A 12,268-nucleotide genomic window follows, 5' to 3' on the forward strand; every position below is an offset into this window, starting at 1 on the left:
CATTCCAACTCTGTTAATCTCACCTGTTCTGTTCTGAAGAGCCTCCAATCGAACACAGGTCAATGGATTGCCAGCTTGAGGGGTGAGGGCTTCCAGCAAAAACCTTCCCCCTCCCAGATAGCCAACCCCCGGCCATCTCCTTGCCATGCCACCTGGCCCCTTGCCCATCCGCCCACTTGGCCTGACCTGCGGGAGCTGAGCTTATCTTCAAGGTCTTCAGGCGATAAGATAGTGGGGAACCAGCCTGGACAGGGGCTCTTCTCAGGCCACATGTCCACCCCTGCTCCCTATATCAGGACCCACGGCTCTTACCTTCCTCCTAGTTCCTCCAAGAAGCAAAGATGGCTCTGCTCTGGGTGCTCTCCTGCTTGGCTCTCCTGGGTGCCGCCAGTGGTGAGTATCCGAAGCTCCTTCTTGCTCGTTGTAGTTGGGAAGGAGACCCCCAACGTAGGTTTCTCCAGGCGGTAGAGAGGTGGGTCCCCGAGGGGAGGCAGGAGGCTGGAAGCTCCCTTTGGCATCTCTGAAAAGGACTCCGAATTCATGGCCTTCAAACCAAAACTACAGGTGTCCCTGAGGGTCTGACAGGTAGTCCTTGACTTACAACAGTTCATTTAGGGGCCGTTCAAAGTTACAACGGCACTGAAAAAAGGGACTTATGGCCGTTTTTCACACTTATGGCTGTTGCAGCATACCCATGGCCACGTGATTTACATTCGGATGCTGGAAAGCTGACTCACCTTTATGACAGTTACAGTGTCCTTGGGTCATGTGATTTCCCTTTTAGTGACCTCCTAACCAACCAGATTCACTTAACAACCATGTTACTAATTTAACATCTGCAGTGATTCATTTAAATACTGTGGCAAGGGAAAAATCATAAAATAGGGCAAAACTCACTTAACAACATACATTTTGGGCTCAATTTCAGTCGTAAGTTGAGGACTACCTGCTGTGATGACCCGGGGTGTGGCACAAAAGCAACAAAGTCACAAAAGTAGGTAAAGTCCCTTTAATACTGCCAACTTGGCCCCCAATGTCCAGTTATCATCGGCTGGAGAAAAATCACTCCCAAGAACAGTCTTTAAAGGGAAGAAATTCCATCCGAACCCAAAGTACATATAAATTGTAAATAAAAACCAACACAAACCACAAGCTGCAGCAATTAACGACACAGGGCAGGATAAGGAATTGCAGACTTCAAAAGATAACGAAACACACACAGTTGGGAGGATGCCAGAACTCAGATAAGACTTGACAAACCGGAATAATTCACGCTTTGCTTCCAGCAAGGTGCTGTGTGCAAACGCCTTTTTTAAATCCTGTTTTCCCAGCTGCAGCTAATGAAGGGAATCAGGGCCCTTTTCTCCCCCATAACCCACATTGCTCCCTTCTCCATTCCTCCCTGCGTGCCCTAGGATGAAGAGGGGGTGGGCCTGGGTCTTCCTCTGAATGCCCAGCCGGACTGTGCCCTTCCCCAGTTTCTTCCACAGCCACCGGAGCCACCCTCCCACTCCCTGTCAGCTGCTCAATCTCCCCCTCAGAATCAGATTCCAACAGGGGCATGACACCTGCATGCAGTATCTATTCATCTACTTGCATTTTACATGCTTTTGAACTACTAGGTTGGCAGGAGCTGGGTCACTTGATGGGAGCTCACGCCATTTCGTGGCACCCGGGTCTCGAACTGCTGTACTATAGACCTATAACAGTCCAAGACTCAGCATCTTAACCATTGAGCCACCGCATCCCTGCAAAACTAAACAACTGAATTCCAGGGGTTGGCAACTGGGCCTCCATTAGCTATGTCCTTTTCAGCTATTGCCATTGAATTGAGATGCCACCGGCATTATCCAGCCACAAGAGCCTGGCTTAAATTTCTATAAAAGTCTGCCTTTTTTAAACTCCTGACTTGGCGACTTTCCTGGATACGGAAGACCAGACTGGATTTGTTCTGGTTTACAAGTGCTTGTGTTCACTACACAACCGGACTCCAGTATGTAAAGTAAATGGGTGGGTTCTAACCCTTCGCAATAACAGTGTCGGGGTTGCAAGTAATACACCCATAGCAAACAAAACTCCAAAGCAGGTGAATTCCTCAAAGAATAGTTTTATTAGCTATATCATACTGGCCAGGGGTGGGATTCAAATTTTTTTAACAACTGGTTCTGTGGATGTGGCTGGGTGGGCACGGTTAGGTGGGTATGGCCATGTGACTGGGTGGGCAAGCCTTCTTTTTTTTCCAGCAACCCCATTTTTTTGCCTACTGAGCCTCAGGAATACCTCCTGGGGGGGCGTTTTTGCTCCCAGAAGCCTTCCCTGAGGCCCAGGAAGGCAAAAAAAAAAAAATGGAGTGCAGAGGTGGGCGCATAGCATCTGATCGTCCGGAGGGGGAAAAATACCTTAAGGAGTGACTAGGTGGGGGGACATGCAGTCAGCGATGTCGGGCATGAGCGATAAGCACTGACTGGGCAGGGAAGGGAGGGGAGGGGAGGGGAGAAAGGGTCAGGGCGAGCCAGGGGCACGATTTGCCGGTTCTCCGAAATGCACAGAATCATAACAACCAGTTCTATGGAACCGATCCGAACCAGTAGAATGCCACTTCTGATATTGGCACAGTTCTGGTGAAGACCGACTCTGATTGGGTTCTTGTGGTTTTCACCCAATTAAAAGTTTTTCCCCAAAGTCCCCAAAGTCACATGGTCCAATCAGGTTGCCATCCGGTTGCCTGGTAACTTCTCTCCTCCTCTCTCTGACCCCCTGTGGGGATGTCCTTGGTTCCCAGGAGAGAGTATTTTGTTTTGGCTACAAAAGCCCAGCTATCTCTGTTCCCTGCTCCCTATTCCTCAACTCCAGTGTGGCAACACCGAAGCCTCCAAATGGCTTCGGTCAGGTCAGCTTCAGGGTTGACAAACAGATTCAAAGGAAAACCACTCTCCTCCCAGGTCTGAGTCCAGGTCGAAGACTCTCTTTGGGATTAATGTTCTGATTCATTGACAGGTTGTGGTGTCCCTGCCATCACTCCTTTAATCAGTGGCTATGCCCGGATAGTCAATGGGGAAGATGCCGTGCCCGGTTCATGGCCTTGGCAGGTCTCCCTGCAGGTAAGAATGCAGCACCTGTTTTGCTCTGCCTTGAAATTTGGAAGACCAAATAGGTTGGTGGTGGCATTGGGTAGAGGGTCAGAAAATGATGTACCTTTTGGTGCCAGGCGAGAACTCCGGCTGGGTTAAGATGCAGCGGATGCCATGACCTAAAACAAAATCTCTCAACCTTGGTGACTTTAAGATGGGTGGACTTCAACTCCCAGAATTCCCCATCCAGCCTTGCTGGTTGGGGAATTCTGGGAGTAGAAGTCAACCCATCTTAGAGTTGCTAAGGTTGAGGGTCATTGATCTAAAGCAGGGGTCTTCAAACTTGACAGCTTTAAGACTTGTGGATTTCAACTCCCAGAATTCCTCCTCCAGTCCTGTTACCTGAGGAATTCTGGCAGTTGAAGTCCACAAGTCTTAAACTTGCCAAGTTTGAAGACCTTTGATCTAAAGCAGGGGTGTTCAACCTTGGCAACTTTAAGACTTGTGGACTTAAACTCCCAGAATTCCTCAGCCAGCTTTGCTGGCTGAGGAATTCTGGGAGTTGAAGTCCACAAGTCTTAAAGTTGCCAAGGTTGGACACCCCTGATCTAAAGTGATGGAGAAGAGAACGGTAGCGTAGTGGTTAGAGTGCAGTACTGCAGGCTACTTCTGCTGACTGCTGGTTGACTGCAATTTGGCAGTTTGAATCTCACCAGGCTCAAGGTTGACTCAGCCTTCCATCCTTCTGAGGTCGGTAAAATGAGGACCCAGACTGTTTACTATTATTACTATTACTACTACTACTATACTTTATTCATAAACAACTTTTGAATACAGCATTTTGTCCGGATACATTATTTATAAAAAAGAAACATAGCTAATACTGTAAAAATATTGTTCATTTACTAATAACAATAGTAATAACATAATAACACCTAAATTAACAGCTCTAGTAATGCTACAGTTCCCATACAAAACAGTTCCCATTCTTTGTATTTAACTCATTCATATTTTTAATATTTATAGCAATTATAGTTCTATATCCTCCCTCTTTTTAATAAGAACCTTAATCGTTTTTCTTCCTCTAACTTCTACCCCTTGTTTTAAGTGACTCATAGAACCTATTCCATATCAGATAGTATTCTGAGTCTTCTTTTTCTTTTCTTTTTAAAGTTAATCTGTCCATCTCAGTTCATTCTAGGATCTTTCTGATTACCTCCTCATCAGATTGTTGGAGGCTGACTCTGTAAACCGCTTAGAGACGGCTGTAAAGCACTACGAAGCGGTATAAAAGTCTAAGGGCTATGGCGACTGCAGTCATCGGGACAGGGGGCCAATGTGGGGAGGATCAGTAGGGCAGACAAACCTTTGACCACCTTGGTCTACTGCCCAGAGGGCTAGTGAGCCGAGAAGCTGAGCATCTCACTACCTTTTTCTCACAGTCCACTCAATCTCCTCCATTCTGCAGGACAAGACCGGTTTCCATTTCTGTGGCGGTTCTCTGATCAATGAAAATTGGGTGGTCACTGCTGCCCACTGCAATGTCAGGTAAGAAAGGGGCTCATGGAAGATCTAGCCAGAGGGGTTCAAATATTTGAAGAATCAGGCTTTGGGGTCAACATTGTAGAGGTCATAGATAACAAGGCCCTTAAGAGTTTCCTAGATCAGGGGACGCTAACCTTTTGGACCTCAGGGACCACCAAACTCATAATTTTAAATCCTGCGGACCAGAGACCCTGGGAAAATCCCCCCAAAAAAGTCTGCAGGAAAATCCCCCACTCCGTTTTCCTACCAATCGATCATTCTTTATTTGGGATTGCAGGATACTGTCTCCAGCTCCGTTCTCAAGGAGAGGGAGAGAGAGAGATCTTATCCAGCTGCATAGGGGATTCTTAATTAATGACTCTTTTTCCTAATTTCCCACTTCCGTGCCAGGACAAGCCACTTGGTGGTGCTGGGCGCATTTGACAAAAGTACTCGTGAGGAAGACTCTCAAGTCATCAAGATAGCCAAGGTGAGCGGGGCAACTGTGACACGGCAGCATCTACGGGACAAAAATGAGGTTGCAGGTTGCAGAGCCTTGCAGAATGAGTATCAGAACAAGGTTGCTAAACTAGTTTTTGAGGGGCACAACCTGAATAGGTGGCTTCATGGGTTGTAACAAAGAGCATCATCACTACATAAGAAATTAGGTTGTCGAGTAGACCAGGAGGGGGGGAAAAAACGACCCTAGAAGAATCTAAATGGCCCACCACTTCTGTTCATGAAGGTGTTCATGAAGTCATCAGGAGCTGAACTAATCAGGAGGCAACCCAGGGTGATGGCCACAGCTAGCCAACTTTTGGATGATGTAACAAGCGAAGCAGGTTCAGACTGAGTTAGTATTTGGATGGGAGATTAGAGGAAGCCAGCTGTATAAACTATGCTGAGAGGTTGAAAAACTACCTTTGAAGAAGACCGAGCTCGGTTCTCCCTGCCAACCACCATGGGGCTGCAGCCTTCTGGAAGGGGCCATTGGATTAGGAAAGACCCCACCTCTACTCATGTACTTCTTGCTCCCCGCGTCCCCATCTTTTAACGGTAGCTATTACCAGTGGTGGTATTCAAACTTGGTTACTATCGGTTCTCTGGGCGTGGCTTGGTGAGCGTGGCTTGGTGAGCGTGGCTTGGTGGGCATGGCGGGGGAAGGATACTGTAAAATCCCCATTCCCTCCCCCATCAGAGGTGGGATTCATCCAGTTCTGACCAGTTCTGGAGAACCGGTAGCGGAAATTTGGAGTAGTTCGGAGAACCAGCAAATCTCACCTCTGACTGCTGGCCCCGCCAACCCCATCTCTTCTCAGCCTCCTGTTGAGTCCCAGCTGAACAGCTGGGTCTCCTTTGGTTGCCCTGCACAGGAGGACAGAGCTGGAAAGCAGGTCAATGCAGAGGGTGAGGGAAGGGGGATTTTGCAGTATCCTTCCCCTGCCACACCCACCAAGCCATGTCATGTTCACCAAGCCATGCCCAGAGAACCGGTAGTAAACAAATTTGAATACCACCACTGCTCCCCACCCCACTAACCTGCTTTCCAGCTCCGTTCTCCTGGGCAGGGCAACCAAAGAAGACCCAGACAATCAGCTGGGACTCAATGGGAGGCAGAGAAGAGATGGGGTTGGCGGGGCCAGTCAGAGGTGGGATCTGCTGGCTCTCCGAACTACTCAAAATTTCTGCTACTGGATCTCCAGAACCGGTCAGAACCGGCTGAAAACCACCTCTGGCTATTACTGTTATTATTTTAATCTGTACTAGCTTTAATGTTTGCAAGCTGCCCAGAATTGTCTCTGGGCAAGATGGGTGGCACAGAAATCAAATAAAAATGAAACCAACCAACCATCAAGACAATGCAGAGGTGTCACCCACGGGAATCCAGAGAGGCGTTACCAATTATGCAATTGTTGCCCCAAGAGGCATTTCCCAGAGACAGATCCCAACTTTCTCTTGGCTTGAACTAAACCCTGTTCTTTCCTCTGTCAGGTCTTCAAAAACCCCAAGTATAACATGTTCACCATACAAAATGACATCACGTTGCTCAAGTTGGCCACCCCGGCCCGGCTGACGGCTCGCGTGTCTCCTGTGTGTCTGCCAAAAGCCACCGATGCTTTCCCTGGTGGGATGACCTGCGTCACCAGTGGATGGGGATACCTGCATCATACGGGTAAAACGGGGACTCTCCTTCTTGGGGACAGGCAGTAAAAGAAACAGAAAGGAAAGTTCTGATGAACAGAAATCTGGGTCCTTTTATTTATCTCGGCTGCTTCTCTCCTTGATTAGTTTCCAGCCCTTGCTTCTTGTCCTGCCTTCAGCTGCTGTGGAGAATAGGTTGTTCTCCTCTTCTTTGGAGCAGCAAGTATATTAAATTACAGATAATCAGAGTTGGAAGGGACCTTGTAGGTCATCTAGTCCAACCCCCCACCTAAGCATTGGAACACTGTTATCATGTCACTCCTAGTCCTAATGAAAAGGACTAGGGGAGACAGGATAGCAGTGTTCCAATATATCAGGGCTGCCCCCAAAGGAGAGGGAGTCAAGCTATTCTCCAAAGCACCTGAAGGCAGGATAAGAAGCAATGGGTGGAAACTAATCCAGGAGAGAAGCAACCTAGAACTAAGGAGGAATTTCCTGACAATTAGAACAATTAATCAGTGGAACATCTTAACTCCAGAAGTTGTGGGTGCTCCATCACTGGAGATTTTAAAGAAGAGACTGGACAGCCACTTGTCTGAAATGGTGTAGATTCTCCCACTTGAACAGGGGGATGGACTAGAAGACCTCCAGAGCCCCTTCCAACTCTGTTATCCTGTTCTGTTTTTTCTGTTATTGTTCTTGTAATTCACCAGGTTTTGAATAGATCACTATGGATCAAATCTATCTAGATGCATAGTCCCCGACTTACAACAGTCATAAAGCGGTTCACCCATATGCCCTACCCAATTTTACAACTCTTTTGCGGCGGTCGTTAAGTGAGCACCGCAATGGTTAAATGACCCAATTGTTTACTACAGCCTAGTTTTGTTGAAGACAGGAAGTCAATTCCTGCGTTTTGGCAAAAACATTACAAAATGCTTTGCAGAAAATGGCAGTAAATAGAGCCACAGTGGCACAGTAGTTAGAATGCGGTATTGCAGGCAAACTCTGCCAACTGCCAGCAGTTCGATCCTGACCGGCTCAAGGTTGACTCAGCCTTCCATCCTTCCAAGGTCGGTAAAACGAGGACCCAGATTGTTGGGGGGGCAAGAGGCTGACTCTGTAAACCACTTAGAAAGCACTGTGAAGCAGTATATAAGTCTAAATGCTATTTGGTTGCCAAGTGCTTGACATGGTGGTTATGTAACTGAGAGGGGTTAGGGTTAGGGTTGGGGGGGGGGGGCAGATGTTGGAACTTGGGAACCAGGTCCTATATACTTTTAGGGAGGTTTGTTATAATTTTGAATAATTGCTAAACGGCAGGTTGTAAGTTGAGGCCTACTTATATGTAGTTGCTAACAGTGGACAATAACCCGATGCCATGTAGTCAATCAATTAGCCAGCAGTTTTCTATACCAGGGGTCGCCAACCTTTTGGACCTCAGGGACCACCAAACTCATAATTTTAAATCCCAGGGACCACTAACCGGTTCTGTGGGTGTGGCCTAATTTGTGGGTGTGGCTTGGTGGTCATGTGACTGGCTGGACATGGCTTGTATGTAAATATTATAAACATTTATATAAATATTGAATTTTTTATTAAAAAAAGAGCAACTTTTATCCAAAATCAGCCAAAGCAGGCAGGCAGATTGAGTTACTCACAGAATCATTCGGTGATCTATCTATCTGCCATCGGCTAGCTCAGTCTCTCAAATTTGCTTGCTGAGTCTGCACTGAATAATAGAACCTTCAGTCCTAAGGGAGGTTCGGCTGTGCTTAAAAGTAGAGTTGAAGATCTAAAGACTAGCTAGAAAGCAAGAAATCCAACCATATCTGGCTTCCTAGCTAATCTAAATCTCCACAGCAGAACACCTGATGGTCGGAAAAAGGAAAAATAGCAATTTAGCAGGCAAGTTTGCCGGGTAAGGAGTGAGTGGGCGGGGAGGGTTCCCGTGGGCCATGTGGGCAGCGCAGCCTTGTGTTTCTGCGCAGCCTGAATTAATTGCTTTGGGGGTGAGATTTCTCTGCGGCCCACCGGTTGGCGACTGCTGTTCTATAGAGAAGAAAATCCTATAATATTTCAATATAAGCTGAATATCACTAATATTTACATCTTCTCCCAACAACTAATTGCCTTTTCTCCCTGAATTCTTTGTTTATTATTTAACTAGCTCAATACCCATGCTTCGCTATGAAACTATGTGATCGGGCTTAGGTTTTGGGAAGGAAAATAAGGAAAACATAATTCTGCCTCTGCCTACCAGCATCCATCAGTATTCATCTGGCTAGCGTCCTGTCAGAGTTGAGGGCTGCTTGGAAAGTGAAACAGTATTTGCTGTGTGAGCAAAGAGACAGCAAGGAGCCTGGGCGTGGCTTAGCTCAACTGTTCTGTACTGAAGCTGCTTGGTGCTCTGAAACTAAAACTGGAACTGAAACTTCTCTCCTCTGCTTGTGTTTTGCATTTGGAACAGATTTATTTTCAGATGGTTGTGGGGAGAGTAGAACTCCTTAGCATCAGAGCGTGTTAATAATAATACACAAAATGCTCTGATGGTCATTTCGAAAAATCCTTTCTAAGTGAGCCCCTAGAAGCCAAGAGGAACATATGTGTCAAATTCCAAGTTTGTAGGCTTTACGGTTCTGGAGATTTTGTGATGATGTGTGAATGGTATTTCACTTTTATATATATAGATTTCTCCAAAGCAATCTTTTTAAAGGCCCAACCTCCAACTTCAGTCTTTTTTTTAAAAAAAGTAAATGCCACTGTTTCTATGCAACTTCCAAAACTTGATTTTTTTCCCCACTGACGGACAAAAACTAGAAGTGGGCAAGCTCCGTTTCACGCCAGAACCCATGCTGCTACGAAGTCCCTCAAGATTGGAACACAAGAAGCTCTTATTTCAAGGGTTTTGAAGCTGAGAAGTCTGCATGGGTTTATCCCTGAATCAAGGGTCAGAGATGACATAAACACGAGAGGGTCTTGTCTCATCTTTTGTGTGTTTGATCTATTTCAGACAAGGTCTCGCCCAACAAATTGCAACAGGTGGCTCTTCCTCTGCTGACCAATCAGGAGTGCAAGAAATTCTGGGGCAACCGCATCGTTGATGTTATGGTGTGTGCTGGGGCTGCAGGAGCATCTTCTTGCATGGTATGGCTTTTTCCTGGTTGTCCTAGTCTGTAATTTCTAGGGGCTGTTGTGTATCTTCCCAGAATTCCTGCTCTCCATCCTCTGGAACAGGTCTTAAGTTACAAAACCATCATAGATTCTTCTCATTTCCTTAGTTCTGTCTTTCAACCTTCATGTCTCCCAGATGGTGAACTTCTAGAGAAACGTTGTGACCTTGCGGGGAGATAGGCTCAAGATCCAGGTGGATCTTGGCAGACTTGAACGCCGCGGCCTGTCTAACAAAATGAAATTCAGTGCAGAGAAAAGTAAAGTCTTGCACTTAGGCAAGAAAAACCAAAAGTACACATGTAAATTGGGAGAAACCAGGCTTAATAGCAGTAACTGTGAGAGGGATCTTGGTGTCTTAGTGGACAACCAATTAAATAAGAGCCAGCAGTGTGCAGCGGCAGCCAAAAAAGCCAATGCAATCCTAAATTGCATTAACAGACGGATACAATTAAGATTAAGGGAAGTACTAATACCACTCTATAAAGCCTTAGTAAGACACATCTAGAGTACTGAATCCAGTGTTGGTCACCACATTATAAAAAAGTTGTTGAGACTCTAGAAAAAGTGCAGAGAAGAGCAACCAGGATGATTAGGGGACTGGAGGCTAAAACACATGAATAACAGTTACAGGAACTGGGCATGGCTAGTCTGGTGAAGAGAAGGACCAGGGGAGACATGATAGCAGTGCTCCAATATTTGAGGGGCTGCCCCAGAGAGGAGGAAGAGGTTAAGCTATTCTCCAAAGCACCTGAAGGCCAGACAAGGAATAATGGATGGAAACTGAACAAGGAGAAATTCAACCTGGAAATAAGGAGACATTTCCTGACAGGGAGAGCAATCAACCCATGAAACGGAAGTTGCTTTCAGAAGTTGTGGGAACTTCATCACTGGAAGCTTTCAAGAAGAGACTGGACTGCCATCTGTCAGAAATGGTGTAGGGTCTCCTGCTTGGGTGGGGGGTTGGACTAGATGACCTACAAAAATCCCTTCCAACTCTGTTATTATTAAGTCGTTATTACGTTCTCACCATCTTCAGAGAATCAATGAACTTGTATAATAAAGGTTTCTAGGTCTCTTCTGCTTCTTGTTAGTCCCCAGAGTTGGCTTCCCCTGGTCATTCTGCTTTGGTTTTGAGAAGCAAAGGCCTGCTCAAGGCCACCGTCTCCATCCTTGAAGATCTGCCCCTTGTGATCTCCTCCGAAGTCCCATCCAACCCAACGTTCAAGCAGCCACTGACCTTCTTCTCTGGTTTCTCCTGCAGGGGGATTCTGGCGGTCCGCTGGTTTGTCAGAAGAACGGGGCCTGGAATCTGGTGGGGATCGTCTCCTGGGGCAGCGGCACCTGCTCTCCCTCCAGCCCGGGAGTTTATGCCCGGGTTACGGAGCTTCTGCCCTTCATTGAATCCACGCTTGCTAATAACTAACACTCACCAGTGATGGAACAGCAATAAAAGCAGCAGCAGAAATTTTGCATCATTGTTGTTATTATTATTGTTATTATTATTATTGGTGGTGGTTAATCTTTAGTGTGATTTACAGCCTTTGGGGCTGGTTGGTAGCTCAACAGCTCGAGTCCTAAGCAAGGACCTAGGAACTGTTCAGGTAGTGTCAGAGGATATAAACTGTTCCAAGTCAGGGTGGTTTTTTGTAGAATCAGGGTATTCACGTCTGATAAATTCAGAATTTCCAAATAGCAAGGCAGCCCTTTAGGTATTGCTCCAAGGGCTCCAATTACAATTGGGAAAACACACAATTTCTTTTTCCAAAGTCGCTCAACTTCAATTTGTAAGTCCCGATACTTTGTGATTTTTTTCTTGCTGCATGTCTACAATTCGTGCATCATCAAGAATTACAATGTCAATGAACCAACCCTTTTTCTTTTCAACTATTGCTATGTCAGGTGTGTTGTGAGCCAAATGCCTGTCCGTCTGAATTCTAAAGTCCCACAAGATCTTGACTTTTTCATTTTCCAGAACCTTCTCAATCTGATGTTCCCAGTAGTTGTTACTATACTCAAATCCAAACTACTATTATTATTATTTGGCATTCCGTGCAGTGTCTCAGCATTGCAGCGGGATTCTTGAACAGGTTTTTGGGCTGTGACTATTGAAAGTTGTGGCTATTAAACAGGTGCAGCTCAACATGGAGGAGGCATTCCGTAAAATGTGTGGGTGCAGTTCAAAAATGCAGATAATATAATTATAAGGCCTTGCAATATAATTATATATTACATAAGATAATATATAATTATACTGCATGATAATTATAAGGCCTCAGTAAAACTACCCTAGGAATGCTACATCTAGTTCTGGTCGCCACGATATAAAAAATGATGTTGAGACTCTAGAAAGAGTGCAG

The 12,268-nt window shown here is 46.0% G+C and overlaps 1 protein-coding gene across 1 annotated transcript; it reads left to right on the forward strand.

The window, feature by feature from the left end:
* Window positions 1-341: 341 nt before the first annotated feature.
* Window positions 342-11,375, forward strand: LOC113420275 (chymotrypsinogen 2-like). The gene is made up of 7 exons (XM_026680116.2): window positions 342-393; window positions 2,998-3,101; window positions 4,540-4,619; window positions 5,007-5,085; window positions 6,588-6,768; window positions 9,751-9,884; window positions 11,173-11,375. The coding sequence occupies exons 1-7, from the start codon at window positions 342-344 to the stop codon at window positions 11,332-11,334; spliced, it is 792 nt and encodes a 263-aa protein (XP_026535901.1). The 3' UTR covers window positions 11,335-11,375.
* Window positions 11,376-12,268: the final 893 nt, after the last annotated feature.

Source organism: Notechis scutatus, chromosome 9, assembly GCF_049901735.1.
Source record: "Notechis scutatus isolate UNSWTSFEM ecotype Mainland chromosome 9, rNotScu1.2, whole genome shotgun sequence".
Lineage (NCBI taxonomy): Eukaryota > Metazoa > Chordata > Lepidosauria > Squamata > Elapidae > Notechis > Notechis scutatus.

Bases quoted from the DNA above. Each gene is read 5' to 3' on its own strand.
- LOC113420275 (XM_026680116.2), top strand. From the start codon at position 342: ATGGCTCTGCTCTGGGTGCTCTCCTGCTTGGCTCTCCTGGGTGCCGCC. The intron at 3,102-4,539 runs GTAAGAATGCAG...TCCATTCTGCAG, and splicing joins CTTGGCAGGTCTCCCTGCAG to GACAAGACCGGTTTCCATTT. The intron at 6,769-9,750 runs GTAAAACGGGGA...GATCTATTTCAG, and splicing joins GGGATACCTGCATCATACGG to ACAAGGTCTCGCCCAACAAA.